Source organism: Fusarium odoratissimum (genome assembly GCF_000260195.1).
Source record: "Fusarium odoratissimum NRRL 54006 unplaced genomic scaffold supercont1.7, whole genome shotgun sequence".
In the NCBI taxonomy this organism is placed as follows: Eukaryota; Fungi; Ascomycota; class Sordariomycetes; order Hypocreales; family Nectriaceae; genus Fusarium; species Fusarium odoratissimum.
Genome location: NW_022158693.1, coordinates 1,151,712 through 1,171,999, shown reverse-complemented (window position 1 = coordinate 1,171,999; position 20,288 = coordinate 1,151,712). Strand labels below are relative to the sequence as shown.

The window sequence follows — 20,288 nt, the reverse complement described above, 5'->3', positions numbered from 1 at the left end:
TTTGTTGGTATCCAGGCTTGAAGCCGTATGGAAGTCGGTGCGGGACTTGGTCATCCAACACCGACAGCCCGGGATTGCGCCATTGCCGATTGCGGCCCCACCATCCAAATACATTTCCCTTTGATCTCTTCTATAAGCTCAACTTATTCCTGTTGTGGGACACCCCGACTTTTGTGACTGTCAATTGATTTGGTCAAGATCGCGACACTTCGCACATTAAATCATGTTCCGTCCCAGCGTCAGGCGGCTTGCAGATGCCGCGGCCAAAGCTGCGGCAGCTCCTAGCTCTCATACCCTCAATGTGTCTCGAGCTCAAGGTGTCTCGAGAGGTTTGACAGGAGGTGCGCCTATCATCAATGTAATCCCGGTCCTTGAAAGGGAATCTGACCTATAATAGCTATTGGAAATACCCCTCTCATCCGTCTGAACCACCTCTCCGAGGAGACTGGCTGTGAGATCCTCGGCAAGGCAGAGTTCATGAATCCTGGTGGTTCCGTCAAGGACCGCGCAGCGCTGTACGTTGTTAAGGACGCCGAGGAGCGCGGTCTCCTCAAACCTGGAGGCACTGTTGTCGAAGGGACCGCAGGAAACACCGGTATCGGCCTCGCTCACGTCTGTCGTTCGCGCGGCTATAAGCTCGTTATATACATGCCAAACACCCAGTCTCAGGGCAAGATCGATCTTTTGCGGCTCCTCGGCGCTGAGGTCTACCCGGTCCCTGCTGTCGCGTTCGATAATCCTGAGAACTACAACCATCAGGCCCGTCGACACGCTGAGCGACTCGACAACGCCGTTTGGACGAACCAATTCGACAACACAGCCAATCGCCGTGCGCATATCGAGACGACGGGCCCTGAGATCTGGGCGCAGACAGATGGAAAGATTGACGCTTTCACATGCGCCACTGGAACTGCTGGTACCCTAGCCGGCATTACAAGGTATCTGAAGGACGTCTCTGATGGCCGGGTCAAGAGTTTCCTTGCCGACCCTCCAGGCAGTGTGCTTCATTCTTATGTATCCTCTGGCGGCAAGCTTACCGAGCGCACGGGTTCCAGTATCACCGAGGGTATTGGACAAGGTCGCATCACCGACAATCTCCAGCCTGATATTGGCCTGGTGGACGGTTCGCTGCACATCTCAGACGAGAAGAGCATTGAAATGGTCTACCGATGCTTAGATGAGGAGGGGTTGTACCTCGGTGCCAGCTCCTCTCTCAACGTTGTAGCTGCCAAGGAGGTTGCTGAGAAGCTGGGCAAAGGTAATACTGTCGTCACTGTCCTCTGCGACGGTGCTTACAGATACGCTGATCGACTGTTCTCGCGCAAGTGGTTGACAGACAAGAAGCTTCTGGGAGCTATTCCCAAGCACCTGGAGAAGTACATCGTTTTGCCTTAGAGGCATCCCATATAAAAAGAATCTCGTTGATACATATATTGTACATGATAATTCCTCCGCTATCCGTGACAGATCGTCCTCATGTAGACTCCGGGTCTTCTCAAAGTGCATGAATATTTTGGACTAGTTATCCTCTACGTCGTTCCTAGGGCGGGGCGCAGCAGGCAAATGTTGTTTCCAGCTGGGCTGTCGGCCTGTGACTCTCTCATACGCCATGTCCCAGCCAAAAGAGTTCTTATCGGGACTCATCATAACAAAATCTTCGATGTGTTTTTCCATAAGATCGTGGATAGGCTGCAGGTCTTTGGCATCTTCACCGATGATCTCCTGTGCTAGTTCTATCGCCCTTATGTTCTGGGTAAGAGTCAAAATGTAGTTGAAAGGAGAAACGTGTTGCCTTTCGGGTACGTAGTTATCGCTGTTGGGCTTGACTCGGCTGTTGATAGGATTCAGGTAGGGTGAGCTTGTTAAGTCATCGGATTCTCGTTCTGCCCATGCGCTGGTGATAAACTCAACATTGTCTCGAAGCTCTCGGATCAAATCATCCACTGGAGCTCCGGCTGCCTGCTGCTCCTTGACTGCAGATGCTTGGGAGAAGAGAATCATACCCCGGATAACGGGGTTCATATGAGGCTGACGGCGAGGGGGTGTGTTCTTAGCAAGGTGCTCAGGGCGCTGAATGATATCCCAGACCATTTTATTCCACTTCAGAGCCTGTTGCGTCTCGCTCTCCTCTCCTTTCGGGGATGTGATCTTGCGGTTAATAGATGCCAACAGCAGGATGACAGTGCAGTCGCGCTGTAGACTTAGTCCGGTCTTTTCAACTTGCTGGGCGCATTCAATGACGACATACGGCTGCCCATGATGGCCTGCACGTCGAGTCACGGCGTCGGCATGCCAGCGTTTGAGTTTAATTCCAGCTTTCTTATAGCCAGCAAGCAGCGTGCTTATGTTATCCCATTCCTCCTTGGTTTTCATGAGCTTTGTTGCCTCTGCAAAAGCCTTCATCGAGTTTGGGACATCGTGGAATCGATCAATGGTCTTGAAAGTGTGCTCGAGCCCATCGACTTCGATGGTGACGGGATTTCGCTGGATGTAGTCGCTCTTGTCAGGGTTGAAGACAAGCTTCCTCGCTTTCTCGGGTAGGTGGGCAGGGAGAATGATCTTCTCTTGAATTTCTGTGAGAATTTCATTCAACTGGGCATTTTTGGTCTCGGCGAACACCGCACTAAAACCTTGTCGATTGTCAACTTCCTGTATTATAAGTGTTGCACTTTTTTTTTACTTCACTTACTGCGTGCAGGAGATATACTAAAGCGTCTGTACTGGATAGCAGGCAGTGCAAGCGACGTCCGTAGGTTGGCTACAGGCCTCAAGCCCGAAATTAAAGATCTGTTTAGCATTGTGCTGACTGTCCCACAGTGCTGTGATAACTTTTGAGGTTTCAAGGCTTGGGCAACTCCTAGGTAGGTAGTTTCATAGGAAGGTATTATGCATTCCATGGAAAAAGGTACCGGATGAACTGTCGGCCGAGCCAATCAGCAACGGGAATTGGAAGCATTGGGAGGAGCTCCAGAAATTCTAGCGCCTGTCTCAACCTCAATTACTTGTATAATTCACGACAAGTCAATTTACGATGAACGTCGCCAGCGTGGGACGGCCAGTTGGCTGTCTCAAGTCTGCTCTTAGACGGACAAGACTCCTGAGGACTTTCGAAAGGAGTGTTTCTTCAACAGCCGTTGAGCCTGTGCCCAAGCCGATACCGAACGCCTTCAGCGCTGAACAACGTATGTATCTTTACGATCTGCAATATTGTGAAAACAATATCGCTGACATTTAGACCAGGGGCGGATCTCACGAAGGTTAGCAAATTCCATATCTACCCTCGAGTCCCGAGTATTCGTACCACCCACCCCGATCCCATGCCCGCACTTCTGCAAAAGCAACTCGCGAAACTCGATCCGACTGGCGCACGCACACGACTGTTCTCAAGGGAGCACGCCGACAGCGCTAAGGTTGGCGACGTTCTGATGGTGACGACAAAGGGTGGAGAGCCTTTTGCCGGCGCTTTTCTACAAATCCGACGCCGAGGCCAGGATACAGCGATCCAACTGCGTGGACAGATGATGAAGGTTGGTGTGGAGATGTGGTTCAAGATCTACAGCCCGACTGTGACGGGTATTGATATTATCTGGCGACGGCCCAAGAGGGCACGACGAGCACGCCTCACGTACATGCGGAAGCCCAAGCACGACATGGGTAGTGTGGATCAAATGGTGTTTGCATGGAAGAAGGAGAGATATACTCTACGGTCACGAGCAAATCAGTCTGGAAAACCCTCTGGAAGACAGCATGCCAAGATTCTCGGACAGAAGAAGAAATAGACGAAAGTATGCACGGGATGTGGTTGTATGATATATTGTGTATAAGAACTTATTGAGACATCTATAAATCGTTTGCTCAAATCTGTTTCTATCATGCCAGTAATCTAAAGGAGGACGTGATGGTCTTCATGATGTTGATGGGTGTATAATAGCACGAGAAACTGCAGCTACGACTTCCAGCGTCAGATCATTTGATTAGATTGTTTTATAGACAGCCAGGTCGCCAACTACATGGCTCTTTGTACAGATTCCCAGCCATTGTTGACCATATACTCAAAGCTGTTCATTTTGTCGTTCGTTAAAAGCAGCCTGTTGTTGACGATCTATCTGTTGTACAGGGTATATGTTTCATGGCAAACAAAATCGCAGCCAATCATTAATAGAAGCTGGGGGATTTCCGTCCTATGAAACGTCGTACTTCTCTATTATACGATATCTCATTTATTCGAGTGTCACGATATATGTTCATGCGAGCTTGTTTGAGTGTGGAAGATCTAAACAGTCTTCGTCTGATGCTGATTACTTCTGTGAACCTTGTCATGCTTACCATTTGTTTGAATCTCTACAGGTGCTAGGAGGCGTTCGAACACGATGAGCCCCGGAGACGACGCGGAGTGGTATCGTCGATAGGACATGAGATTATTCAAAACTGTCCGAGTTCTTCAATTGATGCAAAGCACTAGATATTGCTACCAATTTCTGCTTCAAATTCGGCTGAAGCTGCAACTATCAACTCAACTATAATGTACTAAGCTGGGTCTATGGTTGCATAATACCAGGGTTTCACAGAAGGTTTCACAAGACGTTAGCTAATAAATGTTTACCTGGCCGTTTACTCTGTACACACATTGAAGCTTATTAGTTTGACCTACCTCCAATGATAGGCAGTTGAGACAGCCCAGCGCCATGCATCGGGATTTACAGCCGGTTGATCGACCCCAGCGTTTCGTTCCTCGCGCAGGGTCCACCCTGGTCAAAACTAATGAACTCTCTAAATTCCACGGCTTAAGTATCGAGTATCTGAACCCCTCGCTCTTCAAGATAGAAGGAGTCGGCATCACTCAAAGGAATGCTAGTTGTTTCAAATGAACCAGCGAACAAAAAGGAGAAGACAAAAAAATGTACCAAATTAGTCCCAAGTCTATTTATACCACGCTGTGCATTGTCTCGAGGATGTATCCAGGGGAAATCCACGGTATGTTCTCATGCGAGGAGGTGTAGGATGCGCTTGGGATCAAACTGATAGAACCCAACGCCCAGGTATAAACCTAACGACCGCCTCACCATTTGGATGTGCAACTTATTTATAGCTAATTACCTATCTTTGTAATTCCCGTGTGCGGCCATATAAAATTTCAGGTCGAAATTTCTTGCAGGGAACGGATATTCAACATCAATTCAAATCGATAAAACCCCGGTCTATCAACAGTCCATCAACTAGCCGCTCTTAGCAAGCGCTGAAAACCAGCTAAAAATGGACGCTACGAAGGATTCCGCCCAAGCCTTTCAGGGGATGCTTCCACTGCAACCCGGCAACGTGGAGGGCAACGAGAAGTTCCCCAATTTTTGTTTACACGCGGATGCCCAATCTAGCGACGACTGCGACTGCAACCAGCAGCATCGCTACCAAGAGAACAAAGAAGGCTACTACGTCTACCAGACAGATCTCAGCATCAACAACAATTCTAATCAGCATCATCAACATTTCCACAATTCTCCATCTGCTTCAATATCGGCATCATCTCGCTTATCGTACATCTCCACCGTCTCGGCCTCGGCTTCATCTTCATCCTCAAGGATATCTACCGCTTCATTCGAGTCACTTCCTATTACCCCAATTTCCGTATTCGAGGCCTCCCCACACACTCCTCGCTCTTTGTCCAACAGGCTCTCCTCGCCCGTAACTGGATTCATCGCCCGTCGTCGAGCATTCACACAGGATTCTTGTTCGCTCTCATACTCTCCACCATCTTCACCGACCCCGCGCACAAGGCGGGACAAGTCACAACTGCATGCGGCTCGAGTGCAACGGTCAGGCAGCAGAACTACAAATACAACATTTCTTCTAGGTCTTCAGATAGGGAAACAGTCAACCAATTCGCGAAGGTTCCCGCCCAGCGCATCTACTCCTGCAGACGCTCTTGCTGCTGTTGAGCCTCCACATGACCAGAAGTTGACGAGAATGGCTTTTGCAGAGCAGCAAAGATGGGTCACGGTCCAACAAAAGACCTTCACAAAATGGTATTTATGTTTTAAATTCCTGGCCTGCAGCATGCTCACATCCTTCTTCCAGGCTCAACACGAAGATCGAGGCTCGAAACCTTGAGGTTAAAGACCTCGTGAAAGATCTTAGCGATGGTGTAAGTTTACTTTCTGTATAATTTTCCCCTAACTGTCACTGACATCTATGCATAGGTCATGCTGATTCATCTCCTCGAATGTCTTTCACACGAGTCGCTCGGTCGTTATGCCTCGAAACCCAAGCTTCGAGTACAAAAATTTGAGAATGCGAACCTGGCACTTGACTTCGTCAAGTCCAGGGGTATTCAAATGACCAACATCGGTGCTGAGGATGTGGTTGATGGTAACCAAAAGATTGTTCTTGGTCTCATCTGGACCTTGATTCTTCGATTTACCATCAGTGACATTAACGAGGAGGGCATGTCAGCAAAGGAGGGTCTCCTGCTGTGGTGTCAACGGAAGACGGCGTGTTACGACGAGGTCGAGGTGCGAGACTTTAGCGCCAGCTGGAACGATGGTTTGGCGTTCTGTGCTCTATTGGATATCCACCGACCCGACCTTATCGACTATGACGCCCTGGACAAGAAGGATCATCGAGGCAACATGCAACTAGCATTCGATATCGCACATAAGGAGATTGGCATCCCTAAGCTGCTTGATGTGGAAGATGTGTGCGACGTGGCCAAGCCCGATGAACGATCTCTGATGACTTATATTGCATATTGGTTCCATGCATTCTCGCAAATGGAAAAGGTCGAGAACGCTGGACGTCGCGTTGAAAAGTTTGTCAACAACATGCAAGGGGCATGGGAGATGCAAAGTGCCTACGAAAGGCGGATGCGGGCGCTCTTACAAGCCATTCAAGAGCAGATCGAGGTGTGGAAGCAGGCTACGTTTGAAGGAACATACGCCGATGCCAAAGCTCAATCAAACCAGTTCTTTGAGTACAAAAAGGGTAAAAAAAGACAATGGGTCGCCGAGAAGAGTGACCTGGCAACGTTGCTCGGAAACATCAAGACCAAATTGGGGACTTATCGCCTACGTCCATACGATCCACCAGCGGAGTTGAGCCTGGATGCTCTCGAGAGGAAGTGGGCAGAGTTAGCATCAAATGAGATGACACGTGCCCAGCTAATAAACGAGACAATCCGAGAGTAAGTCGACTATCCTCAATAGATGCCCCCCCCCTCCCCCCCTTCCTTTTCTTCGATTAACATTGTTATAGCATCAAAAACGCCCTCCGCAAATCTTTTGCTGACAAGGCAAATGATTTTGCAATGGCTCTCAATACCATGCAGTTGGCCATCTCTGGCCTTGACGGTGACGTGGAAGACCAACTGCACCATGTAAGGAAGCTGAGTGAGAGCCTTTCTCCCTTAGACCAATACTTGGACAAAATTTCAGAGCTGGATCAGAAGTGCCAAGAGGCCAATATTGAGGAGAACGACTTTACTACCTACACATACGACGAACTGTCATACGAGCTTGGTCTTGTTAAGACTTCGGTGCAGAAGAAACTTGCGTTTTTGGAGAACCAGATGGTAGCGCGAAGCATGACAAACCTGACCCCTATCCAGCTGGAAGAGTTTGAGAGTGTTTTCCGTCACTTCGATCGTGACGACACAAACTCTTTACAGGAACTTGAATTCAGTGCGGCGCTTGCGTCACTGGGGCTTGTGTTCTCAGAGGACGAAATGCACGACTACTTCCTCGAAACATCTGGTGGGCGCGACTATGTAACGTTTGAACAGTTTATCCGGTTCATGGTGGATGTGACAGAAGATCAGAACACGGCAGAACAAGTCTTCCAGTCGTTCCGCGAGGTGGCAGACGGAAAGCCATACGTGACAGAGATGGATTTACGACACAGCTTGGTGCCCGACGAAGTGATTGATCAACTTATCGAGATCATGCCGCCTCACAGTGGGCCAGACATGTCGGAGGACAGAGGAATGCCACAGTACGACTACATCTCCTTCATGGAGAAGTTGATCAACGATCAAAATAACCAGCAAGAGAACCCAGAAGCTACACAACAGAATAGGAGCGACGCTGAGCCACAAAGCCCTCACACAAACGGGGTCTAGGAGAAACAGGGTGAAGACCCATGGCTAGAGATGCACGCATCAGTTCAAATGGAACTGAGTATGAAACTTGGCATCACGAGTCCGAAAAGGAGGGAGGGGTAAAATATGGAGAGAGAACGCTGGCGAGATACAGTATACTTACATGTCCCTTTTTAATGATGCATCGCCTAGTGGCGTTTTACCTTGTGCTGGCGAAGACGGGGGGTGCATTTCACTTACGGTAAATAAATATCCCATTGACTTATACCAGAGAGGGGTTGACTATTTGGTGGGAGCGAATGGATGGCCGATCAGGATAACCACACATTAGGCGTCCAACCCAGCTTTCTTGGGGGCATCGCCGTAGGAATGTGTCTCTTTTTTATTTTCTCCTTTTTAGTTAATACCACCAAGAATCAAAGACTTGATAGACCGAAGATTCTGTTTATTTGTTCGATCTGCTGTACACTCACATCAAGTTGAAGACCTAACAGTACCTTTGAGGCGATCTGTGGGGGCGGAATGGTTTGAGGCTGGGACTTTGGTATCGTATCATGTCATATCATGTGCGTGGACTTTACAAACTAGGTGCCTACCTAAGAATAACAACTACCTTACCTAGGTACCTATGAAGTGCCAACTTATTGGACTTGTCCGTCGAGAGTGGAGGGGAGGATTTTATTGGACGGAAGATTATGCATGTTTTGAAGAGTGGGAGGAAGTATACGGCAAAAGTGTGGGTTCACCGACGTTGAGCTGGATATTTTGATTCGGTGTAAAGTCAACTTCGCCGAATTACATTGACAAAGCGGAATAACTACCTAACATTTGCACATACAAACTTTTGAACCGTTGAGAAAACAAGGTTATAGGTATCAAACACGGCGATGCCGGATGGTGGCGGCAACTGCATCGGCGTCTTCTAGACGGGCGAAGACGATGCCGGATTTTATTCAGTTAGATATAGCCGGTCGGATAGTGTGAGAGGGATGAAAGGTGGGCTCCGCAGTTTCTTAGCCTTGCGCAATAGATAAAAAGTTACTGGGGCGATATGGACTACGGCTTCAGTTTCTCCTCCTCTCTTATATTTCTGCCTCTAGATAGACAATTGGGATTCCGGACTCAAGATCTGCACGGTCAATTCGATCCAGAGTCGAATTTCCCAGCATGTCGTGTCGTTCACAGCTCTTCCGTGCCTTGAGAGCACCCGCCTCCTGCTCCGGTAGCCGGAGGACTGTTTCTCTAAGGACCAACATCCTCGAGAGAAGCCTTGCCCACTCAAGAACGCCCGCCCGATGCATCGCGACTACAGCCCCGAGGCTCATCTCCCAAACTCGGGCACAGCAAAGCAAGCTGACATCCGAGACGTACCCGCAACTCGAGCGCGACGCCCGGTTCGCCCAGGTGACCCCCGAGCACGTTGCGAGGTTCCGTGAGATCTTGGGTAACAACCCCTCGGCCATTATTGACGGAATCACGGGCGGCGGAGCGGGCGTCGACGCGGCCGACTTTGAAACGTACAATGAGGACTGGATGCACAAGTACAAGGGCCAGTCGAAGTTGGTGCTGCGTCCAGGCACCACCGACGAAGTTAGCGGCATCCTCAAGTACTGCAATGAACAGCGTTTGGCTGTCGTACCCCAGGGAGGAAACACAGGCCTTGTGGGAGGCTCCATTCCCGTTTTCGACGAGATCGTCATTAGTATGGCTCGCATGAACGAGATTCGTTCATTCGACGAAGTCAGTGGTTCACTTGTTATTGACGCCGGCTGTGTGCTCGAGACTGTCGACTCATACCTTGCCCAAAAGGGTTATATCTTTCCTCTCGACCTCGGCGCCAAGGGCTCGTGCCACGTCGGTGGAAACGTCGCCACAAATGCTGGCGGTCTGCGATTGCTCCGTTATGGGAGCTTGCATGGCACCGTCCTCGGTGTTGAGGCTGTTCTGCCTAATGGTACCGTCATCAATGACCTGTGTACCCTGCGAAAGAACAACACCGGCTACGATGTGAAGCAGCTCTTCATTGGTGCAGAGGGAACTTTGGGAATTATTACAAAGATCGCTATTCAATGTCCCCAGCGATCTCCCGCTGTTAACGTTGCCGTGTTTGGCATAGAGTCGTATGATAAAGCTCAGCTTGCCTTCCGTGAGGCTAAGAAGCAGCTATCAGAAATTCTATCTGCATTTGAGCTAATGGACGGCCGCAGCCAGAGAATCGTTTCAGAGGTCAAGGGCCAGGAGCATCCCCTCGAAGGAGAATACCCTTTCTACTGCCTGATTGAGACGAGTGGTTCCAACGGCGAGCATGACTACGCAAAGCTAGAGACCTTCCTTGAGGATGTCATGACCCGAGAAGTTATTGCCGACGGTGTCGTCGCCCAGGACGAGACGCAGCTTCGCAACCTGTGGGGCTGGCGTGAGGGCATCACCGAGTGCCTTGGCCACTGGGGCGGCACCTACAAGTACGATATCTCTATTCCCCTCGACGAGATGTATACCATTGTTGAAGATACCAAGGCTCGTCTGATTGATCTGGGTCTTCTGGGTGACACGTCTGACCACCCGGTTGTTGACGTACTTGGCTATGGCCATATGGGCGATTCCAATCTGCACCTCAACATTCCGGTGCGTCGTTACGATCCTGCAGTTGAGAAGGCCCTGGAGCCTTGGGTATACGAATGGATTCAGAAGCGTAGTGGTAGTATCAGTGCTGAGCATGGTTTGGGAATTGCGAAAAAGAAGTTTATCGGTTACAGCCGAGACGACACAACGATTGGTCTGATGAAGCAGATCAAGAATCTCTTTGATCCCGTGAGTTTGATCCCCTCGCCCCGTCCATCTTTCAAGCTTGGGTAAACCCCCAGCCATCGAACGCTGCGTTGTGGAACTCTATTTTCACCTCAACCCTCTGTTACAATTCCCCGGCATTAGGGCTGACATCTGACCCAGAATGGCATCATGAACCCCTACAAGTATATTTGATACCCCGGTCTCTTGGGCTCGTACCCGAGTGACAGCATATGTGACCCCCCTTCCCTTCATTGGGGTATGCTGCAGCGTCATTCGTACTGCTCAGTAATTCTAGCTGTGGCTGGGCCAAACGACCTCGATAGCCCCGCTGACCTAAGCGAGCGCGAATGAGCAAAAGCTTGAATAATGAGGCCCAAAGCGTTGTATAAGCAAAAGTGCTGTGCACATTGCGGTTATGGCTGTTTTGTGTGTATAGCCATCTGAAAAACAGCCATGACCCTCAAACACCCAACTACGTATGCATACATACGCAGACATGCTTAGATAAAGTCGATAGCCGATTTGGATAGCGTTGGTGGTAGTCAATCAATCCACAGGGCGGAACTATCTCCGTCATCTTGCGAAACGTGCAGGTCACTGCTTATTTTCAGCCATCACATTATCAGGTAAATTAATGCCTAATTATTCGCAAGACGCAAGTCAACACGACTGGGAGTCAGAAACATGACTCGGCCGGTTAATGTTGACACTTCGTAATGAGTTGGTTGTGTCTCATTGCATCTCAAAGGCCCCCTGCCTGTGCCCATGCCCATGCCCATGCCCACGTCCTCGTCATTTGGAATCTGTCAAACAGGAGTAACGGAGCTGCCCTCCACTCCGTGTTGTTTATCAAATAGCCAGCTTCAGCTCTTAAACTTGATAGCCAACGAGGAGCCAATGCCGCCCTTCCTCACACACCTCCCTGTCAGCCTTATGGGGCGGACGCTGCAGCTTCTCCACAAGAAGCCGATGCGCTAGGCCAAAAGTTCCCTGTAAGTGAAGACTTGCTCGTTCGCATATTCCTATCCCAGTCCAAAGTCCCTGGCGTGGGTCCCTAACCGTTGACGTCGCCGGTCCCAATCGATTCCAATTGGATTGTTTCGCCATACCTAGCATGTGCCGAGCCATGGCCCGTGAGAGCTTTACACCCGGTGGATGTTGTGAGCGGCCGTCGCCAACTAGGTCAGGTCGAACGAGAGCTCTTGACACTCCTTATTCGTCGTACATGGTGGCCCTCATTACCGCGATGAAACTTCACCAGGTGATTACCTTGAAAGGAGCCATCTTTACATCTCCGCGTCGAGGTGGCTCTAATGACTGTGTGCAAGATGGACTTCCGTGACGTGTGGGGTGATAGACAGTTGACAGGATGCCTCATTGCAACAGATGCCGGTGACAGTTTAGGTGCAGCATCGCAGACGGAGTAGCCGAAATCCTGGCCATCCCATAGTTCTTTCGTTATAATAGAAGCTGCCCCGAACACAACTTGTCAAGATGACATCCTGCAACTGACCCTCCTTATCAAGATAAATATGGTTGGCGTCCCTGGGAAATACAAAGGCTGCGAAACTTGCCGGCGTAGAAGAGTCAAGGTAAGTCTCTATCATCTCATCGTAACTCTGCCATCCAAGCTCACATTCTCGAACAGTGCAGCAATGAGAGGCCCTTCTGCCAGAAGTGTACATCGAGTGGAAGGCAATGTGAAGGTTATGAACGCGAACGAGTCTTCATCACCGGGACGCCGCAGAACAAAGGCAGAGTAGCCTCGCATCCGAAGAAAAGCTCATCATCCAAGAAGGACAGCTCGCCTTCGTACGAGGAACCTCCCAGAGCGCTCGATATCACGCCGGTCCATCCTCTCACCTCAGCCTGGGACGATCACACACTTGTGTCAAGCCAAGGAGTGGAGTATTCGGTTCTCGTCTCAGCTTTGCACACAAGGCTTCCATACACTCTTCCAGATCATTCAGCTGATGACTCCACACCCTTTCGCATTACGTTCCCGCCATATACACCGACAGACTTACAGTCATTACTGGGCGAAGGAGACTTTGGTGTAAGAGCACAATGCTTAGCACGTTTACCGAGCGTATATGAGCAAGATGACTCGGCGCAAAGTTACTGCATCTTCTTCTTCGAGGTTTGTGCAATGCCTCTACTGATTCCAAATGACTGCTGACACTTAGCTAGCATGAAACAGCATATGCGTTTGGTGAATCAGGGTCTCAACAGATGAGACGAATGGGGCCAGCCTATTTTAGTCACTTTCCCAATCATCATTTCTTTGTGCGGGTGTATCGACCTCTAGCTGTAAGTAGCGTCCAACGGTTCATGGTTGTTTCGTTCTGCTGAGTGCAAGATAGACCGGATTCGCTCTCCTGAGGCGACAAGATACGTTTGTATCCTCTCCAGATTGGAAGACTGTCCCGTGGCATCGACATCCGAAGTCTCTCCTGGACCATCTCCTGGACCTTGTTCTTCTGCTGCCAGCCATCTTTTCTCAAGTTGATCAGATTGTTCCGTCAGAACCAACCCTCCATCGACGGCACAGCGCTCAGCAGCTTCTCCGGGATTGCCTTTCCCTCGAGAGACATCTTGATGCTTGGTTTCAAATGGCCAACCGTCCCAGTTTTGAACATCCCGTGGCCTACTGGACTGAGGAGCTTATCAGTCCCGGAGGTCTTATTCCTTTCACAAATTCGTACGCTTTCAGGGACGCAAACACCGGACTTGCCTTCCTATATTACTGGATGACACAAATCCTCTTTCACCAATGCATTGAAAGCTTGCACCGAGCCATCTACCAGCCAGTCATCGACGCTTACCCAAATATGTGGCCTGACTTGCCATTCGACTTGCAGATCGATCTCAATCGATATCAGCATGGGCGCATGTTTGCAGCAGATATCTGCCGTGGACTCGATTCAGTCTTGCATGACACTGTTCAACCTGATATGCTGATTATGCCGATGGCCGTGGCGATGGATTTGTACAGAGATATTAATTCGGTTTCGCAGGATGGCCTCATGGAGATCATGTGGATCGACAACTTTCGATCGCGGCTCATTGAGAAAGGCCAACATGTTGCCGGTGTTTTACAGAGTCAAACATGGTCCGAAGTAGCGACTTTCTAACCTCGGGGACAATTGACGTGTCCCTTATTCAGGAACATTAGTCATGCGCTTACCTTGTACCCCTTCTCCTATTTTCTTTGCCTCACGAGAAATGACAATTCCATTCTTTTCATTCGTCAACAACCAGCTTCGTACACAGTTGAAGTAGGGAGTCGAGAGACATATATAGACTGCGAGACTGCAAAGCTGAATTAATGGGGCTATGATAGTTAATTTCAGTACACAAGCACTAAGCGGAGTATATGAAACCAAGATGCGATCAATTGTTTCCAGGGGCCGATGATTGTTTGCACGGATTTGAAGTCTATATAAGCATGTAGAAGAGAGCCAGCAGGAAGGAGAGGTCCGTGCCCATTATGCGGAACACGCAACGGTGTTTTTCCGGCCCGTTGCCCGCTAACTGGGGAGCTACAGCTCTCAGCCTTCCGTAGGTACCAGGCAGGCTGCCGTTCTGACGAAGCTGAGCACCCCAATACATCAACGTCAACACTCCTTGAGCCTCGCAACAACTCCACGATTCGCCTTCATACACCAAAAAAGCACACTGTATACTCTCGAACAAAGCGATTTCGCAACAACTCTTCTTTAATTCTGCACCATGGCATCCGGCTACGACAGAGCTCTGTCGGGTGAGTTCACACAACGGGCCTGTGTTCAATGATATATCCATCGCTAACAATAAGTGTAGTATTCAGGTCAGTACCATAACAACACTCACGACAAGCTTCCTAACATCTGAATAGTCCCGACGGCCACGTTTTCCAGGTCGAATATGCCGGCGAAGCTGTCAAGCGAGGTAGATATCAGGTTTTTGGTTAACAGCTTTGTTACGGTGGCTTATACCTTCAATAGGAACTTGTGCTGTCGGTGTCAAGGGTGCCGATGTTGTTGTGCTAGGATGTGAGAAGCGCTCCGCCATGAAGTTGCAAGATACTCGCATCACCCCTTCCAAGATCCAGCTCCTCGATCACCACGTCGCCCTCGCCTTCGCTGGCCTAAATGCGGATGCTCGTATCCTCGTCGACAAGGCTCGATTAGAGGCACAGTCCCATCGTTTGTCAGTCGAAGACCCTGTTACTATCGACTACATTACCAAATATGTCGCTGGCGTCCAGCAACGGTACACACAGGCTGGTGGTGTCCGACCATTTGGCATTAGCACTCTGATTGTTGGCTTCGATAACGGCAGCGATGTCCCTCGGCTGTACCAGACTGAGCCCTCCGGCATCTACTCTGCCTGGTGCGTTATTCAAAATGATAAAAATATTTGGCGAATTTTCGAAACTAATGATCTAACAGGAAGGCAAACGCTATCGGTCGTTCAAGCAAGACTGTTCGCGAGTTCCTCGAGCGAAACTACAAGGAGGACATGGACCGAGAGGCTACCATCCGGCTTGCCATCAAGTCGCTGCTCGAGGTTGTTCAAACCGGAGCCAAGAACATCGAGATTTCTCTCATGGCACCTGGCGCCACCATCGAAACACTACCTACGTCCGAGATTGAAGGCTACGTCAAGGAAATTGAGCAGGAGAAGCAGGAAGAAGCTGCCAAGAAGAAGACGGGACGGACCCCCGGAACCGGCAGTGCTGCCATCCTAACCCGATCTCAGGATGACTCCGCTGCGGAATAGAGAGGCGTATGGGAAGAGTTTACATAGACAAGAGCACGAGTCTCTAAAGTCGGGACCCAGTGCCATTGTATTAACACAACTAATGACGCACGCATTCTCTCAGAACGTATCCCCGTGGAAGTGACAAATCGCTATGTATCCTGAACGCCGTGACTTTCCTCTTTTTATCTGATCTTGTTCTGGATTATCCCAGCTTATCGGCTTCCTCTGTCGGGTCAAAGATGGACCTGAGTCCCTTTGTCTTTTGCCTGTCGTCCTTGAGCATCTTATTGTCCATTCGTACGTCGTCGCTCTCAATTGAAAGAGCTGCCTGAGGGGTCTTTGCGTCGATAACAAAGTGGTTGTCGCAATGAGGGCAAAACTCGTCGGCCTCCTCGAACTCCTTCACATCCTTTCTGAAGCATTTTCTGCACTTCTTGCACGCAAAAATCATCTCGAAGCTTTCCTTAAGAGGGTGTGACTCCTGTTCGCTGTGGCATTCGACACAGTCGAACCATTTTCGACCTGTAGTTAAAGTTAGTTAGTAAGGTGAGCAGGAAACAACTTGAAGTCGCCAAGACTGGCTTCAATAAACTTTCGACGTACAACAAGGCGACCGAACGGAAACTTGGGCGTTGAGAATGTGTTTGCTAGACGTTGATTAGTCGCAGGATAATGAATGGAATCGTGGCATACCATACCACATGGTAGCAAATAATAAGCAATCTCCGTGGTTTGCAATATGGTTTGCGCCGTTGGAAGGAGTGTTCACAACTGAATTGTGGTGTCTGAGAATGGTTACAGGTTGAGTTCAGATGAATGTCGGTAGAGTTTTGGTGGGGTGTATTAATCAGGCTTTCGGATGCACTTTACGGCCCCTGATCACAAGCCACAGGCGCTAGAAGATTACCTACTAGAGCAGGCAGGCACTTCAGCAGATGGACATGGGCCCACTTAAGTACATTGGTTAGTCATCATCATTCAGTGACGCTCTTAGCAGCGCTTGTTCACTTCCCATATGTCCTTCACGTTCTCCTTTCCTTCATCAGCATTTATACGACCACCGCCAACCACGCCCTGATTGTCCGGAAACTCAATAAATATGCCGCCTAAGAGGAAAGCAGGTGCTGCCGTCCAGGGCGGGGCAAAAGTGGGAAGGTCTTCGCGCATGTCAACACCTGGAGCTGCAACGCCACGAACGATCGATAGCAATGAGGACATGCCGGATGAGGAGGAGGGGCCCGTCGACGAGGCCTTGGAACGTGATTTGAACAAGAATATAGACATATTTTCCTTGGATCGCTATCAGAAGAGACATGCGATTCGGGATCCCCTACCACACATCTTTGGCGACCGTGATTTCTCATACCTGGTCTTGAAGAAAGATCATCAGAACCGACCTCTCTGGATAGACCCTCAGAAAGGCCGCATCATTCTAGAGAGTTTTAATCCACTCGCGGAGCAGGCTCAGGATTTCCTCATCACTATTTCTGAACCCTTGTCTCGACCGACTTTCATGCACGAATACGCCCTTACAACACACAGCCTGTACGCTGCCGTCTCTGTTGGGTTGTCGCCAGAGGACATCATCAATACACTAGATCGATTTCTTAAGACACCTCTGCCAGATGAGATTCGAAATTTCATTACAAGTTGTACTCAGAGTTACGGCAAGGTGAAGCTGGTTCTCAAGAATACAAAGTACTACGTCGAAAGTCCTGATCCAAACATGCTCCAGACTCTCCTCAAGAACCCCAAAATTGGTCCCCTACGCGTCCAAGGAACGGAAGAGATCACAACATCAGTGGCGCCTAAGATTGGCGGCCTTGTCATTCCCGGAACACAGAATGCCGCCGGAGTAAAGCAGGCCAATGGTCTCAGCCAAGCAGGCGAACAAGGCAAAGATGGAGAACCCGTCCAGGAGGGCGAAGTCTATGCCACGCTCAACGAAGAGGACGACGAGGACCAGGAAGTGACGCATTCTTTTGAAATTGCAGACAAGGATGTCGAAACGGTACAGAAAGAATGCCTGAATCTAGGATATCCAGTTCTGGAGGAGTATGACTTTCGGAGAGATGAAGCCAACGCAAATTTGGATATCGATCTGAAGCCTGGTACTCAGATTCGGCCTTATCAGGAAAAAAGCTTGAGTAAGATGTTTGGCAACGGCCGAGCCAAGAGTGGACTAATCGTCCTGCCCTGTGGTGCTGGAAAGACGCTTGTGGGTATCACAGCAGCCTGTACTATCAAGAAGGGTGTCATTGTCCTATGCACGAGTTCAATGTCCGTCGTACAATGGAGGAATGAATTTTTGAAGTGGTCCAACATCAATCCCGATGACATTGTTGCCTTCACATCCGATTCCAAAAACAATGTCTTCACTGGGAGCACTGGTATCATCGTCACAACCTATGCAATGGTCACACAATCGCGGGCCCGATCTTACGATGCAGAGAAGATGATGAAGTTCTTGACAGGCCGAGAATGGGGCCTGATGCTGCTGGACGAGGTGCATGTTGTGCCCGCCAACATTTTCCGAAAAGTCACGTCTTCGATCAAGACTCATTCGAAGCTTGGTCTCACAGCAACACTCCTCAGAGAAGACGACAAGATTTCTGATTTGAATTTTCTTATTGGACCAAAGCTATTTGAAGCCAATTGGATGGAGCTTTCAAAGCAAGGACACATTGCTAGAGTTCAGTGTGCAGAAGTATGGTGCCCAATGCCTACAGAGTTCTACGACCAGTACCTCAAAGCACCAAGCCGGAAGAAGGGCTTGCTTTATATCATGAACCCTCGGAAGTTTCAGGCTTGTCAATATCTCATTAATTACCACGAATCAAGAGGAGACAAGATTATAGTATTTTCGGATAACGTGTATGCGCTCAAAGCATATGCGCTGAAGCTTCAAAAAGCGTTCATCTACGGCGGCACTGGTCAAGCAGAACGTCTGCAAGTGTTGGAGAACTTTCAGCACAACCCGAATGTCAACACGCTCTTTTTATCAAAGATTGGAGACACGTCCCTCGATTTGCCCGAGGCTACCTGCCTCATCCAAATTTCATCGCACTACGGTTCACGTCGCCAGGAAGCGCAGCGTTTAGGACGAATTCTTCGGGCCAAGAGACGTAATGACGAGGGCTTCAATGCCTTTTTCTACTCTCTGGTGTCAAAAGACACGCAAGAAATGTATTTTTCTTCCAAACGTCAGGCTTTCCTTGTCGATCAGGGATATGCTTTCAAGGTCATTACACAATTAGCAAACATCGAGAAGACACCCGGACTAGCATTCGCAGATGTGTCGGAGCGGCGTGAACTGTTGCAGAAGGTTCTTGTGGAGAATGAGAGCATGGAGGAGGATGACCCAAACGACGACATGTTCCATCAGGGTACTATGGGGCGCAAGAAAAAGAAGGGAGCTCGACGAACAGCGGGAACTCTCGGCGAGCTCAGTGGTGGCCAGGACATGGCGTATATCGAGCAGAATAAGAAGTTATCGGCAAAGCGGAAGAAGGGGGACAGCAATGCCTTCTTCAAGAAGATTGGACGCGAGAATGCCAGGCGAGCAGCAGCACAGTAATCTAAAGAGAGTTGGAATCGGCACAATGGAGGTGGAGGTACATTGGGTGAGCCAAAGAATGATAAGCCAGGGGATCGGAATCACGGGTAAATACAAGATGTCGTATGTATAAGAATACGCAGCCGCGGAACGCATAATAATGCTTTTGGGGCGCAAGGACGGGGAAGATTCGGCGTTCAGGAAAAAACACAACACGGCCATAGCCGATCACATTGCACACACTAGGTATTCAATTAGATTTCTGACAGTAGGCAAGGGATGACTCATTGGAGTGAATTGACTGACTACACGTAGATTCAGACGATGGCAGTGCATGAGGTGAAAGATCCAGGTGACATGGGAATGTATGACAAGATAAGAAGACTGGCCAACAGGGAGAATCCAGCCTAATCAGATCTCGTAAACGGATTAGGCATCACAGGGTGACATGCATCACACCACATATCAATGTGTGACACGGCTTCCAAATATGATGCCATGTGAAGGATGGTTTACGAAAGGTAGTGAGCCAAAGGCCACATACGATCTCACCAACGGCCATTATCCACAGATACCTGCAGTAGCAAGTATTTTTTAGAGTCAGAGCTACGAGGTCCCAGGTAGGGGGGTTCTTTAAACTAGTGCCGCCTTAGTTTCCGGGGAGAAAAGCTTGGCAGTACTAGGGCTTGGATATTTGTTCCTGGTTGCAACCTCACACGAAGAATTGGTGATTCTTATTCTGACTGCACTCTGTCATGTATTTTGGTGTTGGGATGTTTCCCAATTAGTACCGTCCTGATTTGACGGTGTAAAGTGGGTGTGGCATGGTGCAGTCTAGATTTACAACTTGCTCATATCTCATTTGCATGACCTGCTTGAAAAGAGGCTGCATGATAGGCATTGACCTGTTCGTACGTGGTGTCCATCCTCATGGAAGTTAGGTTAAATTAAAGGTTTCATTCTTCCGGAAACCCCATTGATTGTTGCGCAGCACCCTCGTATACACATGCAGAGGTCTTTGTCTCAGCCACTCGAGTGTTCAGTAGCTCGCGAACGGCGGTATCGGGTAGTGGTCTGTGGACATGCGATTAAAGAGCGGTGACATCACAT

General features: G+C 49.3%; 9 protein-coding genes across 10 annotated transcripts; 7 read left to right on the top strand and 2 right to left on the bottom strand.

Annotated features, from left to right (window-relative positions):
- Window positions 1–223: 223 nt before the first annotated feature.
- On the top strand, window positions 224–1,395 carry FOIG_05675 (cysteine synthase; the record flags this gene model as incomplete). The annotated part of the gene is made up of 2 exons (XM_031204408.1): window positions 224–341; window positions 398–1,395. 2 exons carry the CDS (start codon window positions 224–226, stop codon window positions 1,393–1,395), a joined length of 1,116 nt encoding a protein of 371 aa, XP_031066237.1.
- Window positions 1,279–2,885, bottom strand: FOIG_05674 (uncharacterized protein). Its single transcript, XM_031204407.1, has 2 exons — window positions 2,690–2,885; window positions 1,279–2,630 (listed from the first exon to the last, which is right to left on the bottom strand). The coding sequence occupies exons 1-2, from the start codon at window positions 2,796–2,798 to the stop codon at window positions 1,519–1,521; spliced, it is 1,221 nt and encodes a 406-aa protein (XP_031066236.1). The 5' UTR covers window positions 2,799–2,885; the 3' UTR covers window positions 1,279–1,518.
- Window positions 2,886–2,957: 72 nt separating this feature from the next.
- FOIG_05673 (uncharacterized protein) lies at window positions 2,958–3,960 on the top strand. Its single transcript, XM_031204406.1, has 2 exons — window positions 2,958–3,182; window positions 3,241–3,960. The coding sequence occupies exons 1-2, from the start codon at window positions 3,032–3,034 to the stop codon at window positions 3,777–3,779; spliced, it is 690 nt and encodes a 229-aa protein (XP_031066235.1). The 5' UTR covers window positions 2,958–3,031; the 3' UTR covers window positions 3,780–3,960.
- A 1,293-nt stretch (window positions 3,961–5,253) lies between these two features.
- FOIG_05672 (uncharacterized protein) lies at window positions 5,254–8,559 on the top strand (the record flags this gene model as incomplete). The annotated part of the gene is made up of 4 exons (XM_031204405.1): window positions 5,254–6,020; window positions 6,073–6,139; window positions 6,195–7,174; window positions 7,246–8,559. The coding sequence occupies 4 exons, from the start codon at window positions 5,254–5,256 to the stop codon at window positions 8,105–8,107; spliced, it is 2,676 nt and encodes an 891-aa protein (XP_031066234.1). The 3' UTR covers window positions 8,108–8,559.
- Window positions 8,560–8,751: 192 nt separating this feature from the next.
- FOIG_05671 (D-lactate dehydrogenase (cytochrome)) lies at window positions 8,752–11,573 on the top strand. The gene is made up of 2 exons (XM_031204404.1): window positions 8,752–10,897; window positions 11,036–11,573. Exons 1-2 carry the CDS (start codon window positions 9,254–9,256, stop codon window positions 11,066–11,068), a joined length of 1,677 nt encoding a protein of 558 aa, XP_031066233.1. The 5' UTR covers window positions 8,752–9,253; the 3' UTR covers window positions 11,069–11,573.
- An 835-nt stretch (window positions 11,574–12,408) lies between these two features.
- On the top strand, window positions 12,409–14,248 carry FOIG_05670 (uncharacterized protein; the record flags this gene model as incomplete). The annotated part of the gene is made up of 4 exons (XM_031204403.1): window positions 12,409–12,468; window positions 12,525–13,016; window positions 13,067–13,186; window positions 13,240–14,248. The coding sequence occupies 4 exons, from the start codon at window positions 12,409–12,411 to the stop codon at window positions 14,008–14,010; spliced, it is 1,443 nt and encodes a 480-aa protein (XP_031066232.1). The 3' UTR covers window positions 14,011–14,248.
- A 210-nt stretch (window positions 14,249–14,458) lies between these two features.
- FOIG_05669 (proteasome component PRE6) lies at window positions 14,459–16,194 on the top strand. 2 transcript variants are annotated; one of them, XM_031204401.1, is made up of 5 exons: window positions 14,467–14,639; window positions 14,699–14,705; window positions 14,754–14,806; window positions 14,863–15,250; window positions 15,310–16,194. In XM_031204401.1, exons 1-5 carry the CDS (start codon window positions 14,609–14,611, stop codon window positions 15,638–15,640), a joined length of 810 nt encoding a protein of 269 aa, XP_031066230.1. In that variant the 5' UTR covers window positions 14,467–14,608; the 3' UTR covers window positions 15,641–16,194. The 2 variants fall into 2 exon arrangements, with proteins under 2 accessions (XP_031066231.1, XP_031066230.1); XM_031204402.1 differs by having other exon boundaries at window positions 14,459–14,639; window positions 14,754–15,250.
- On the bottom strand, window positions 15,279–16,525 carry FOIG_05668 (uncharacterized protein). The gene is made up of 3 exons (XM_031204400.1): window positions 16,321–16,525; window positions 16,226–16,269; window positions 15,279–16,144 (listed from the first exon to the last, which is right to left on the bottom strand). Exons 1-3 carry the CDS (start codon window positions 16,323–16,325, stop codon window positions 15,825–15,827), a joined length of 369 nt encoding a protein of 122 aa, XP_031066229.1. The 5' UTR covers window positions 16,326–16,525; the 3' UTR covers window positions 15,279–15,824.
- Window positions 16,526–16,597: 72 nt separating this feature from the next.
- Window positions 16,598–19,531, top strand: FOIG_05667 (DNA excision repair protein ERCC-3). The gene has a single exon (XM_031204399.1). It carries the CDS (start codon window positions 16,722–16,724, stop codon window positions 19,197–19,199), a length of 2,478 nt encoding a protein of 825 aa, XP_031066228.1. The 5' UTR covers window positions 16,598–16,721; the 3' UTR covers window positions 19,200–19,531.
- Window positions 19,532–20,288: the final 757 nt, after the last annotated feature.

Coding starts and splice junctions, on each gene's coding strand:
- FOIG_05673 (XM_031204406.1), top strand. CDS start 3,032: ATGAACGTCGCCAGCGTGGGACGGCCAGTTGGCTGTCTCAAGTCTGCT. Junction 3,183..3,240: donor CGCCTTCAGCGCTGAACAAC/GTATGTATCTTT, acceptor CATTTAGACCAG/GGGCGGATCTCACGAAGGTT.
- FOIG_05671 (XM_031204404.1), top strand. CDS start 9,254: ATGTCGTGTCGTTCACAGCTCTTCCGTGCCTTGAGAGCACCCGCCTCC. Junction 10,898..11,035: donor TCAAGAATCTCTTTGATCCC/GTGAGTTTGATC, acceptor CATCTGACCCAG/AATGGCATCATGAACCCCTA.
- FOIG_05674 (XM_031204407.1), bottom strand. CDS start 2,798: ATGCTAAACAGATCTTTAATTTCGGGCTTGAGGCCTGTAGCCAACCTA. Junction 2,631..2,689: donor TAGTATATCTCCTGCACGCA/GTAAGTGAAGTA, acceptor ACAATCGACAAG/GTTTTAGTGCGGTGTTCGCC.
- FOIG_05667 (XM_031204399.1), top strand. CDS start 16,722: ATGCCGCCTAAGAGGAAAGCAGGTGCTGCCGTCCAGGGCGGGGCAAAA.
- FOIG_05669 (XM_031204401.1), top strand. CDS start 14,609: ATGGCATCCGGCTACGACAGAGCTCTGTCGG. Junction 14,807..14,862: donor CGGCGAAGCTGTCAAGCGAG/GTAGATATCAGG, acceptor TACCTTCAATAG/GAACTTGTGCTGTCGGTGTC. Junction 15,251..15,309: donor TCCGGCATCTACTCTGCCTG/GTGCGTTATTCA, acceptor ATGATCTAACAG/GAAGGCAAACGCTATCGGTC.
- FOIG_05668 (XM_031204400.1), bottom strand. Junction 16,145..16,225: donor TTCCGTTCGGTCGCCTTGTT/GTACGTCGAAAG, acceptor CTTTAACTACAG/GTCGAAAATGGTTCGACTGT.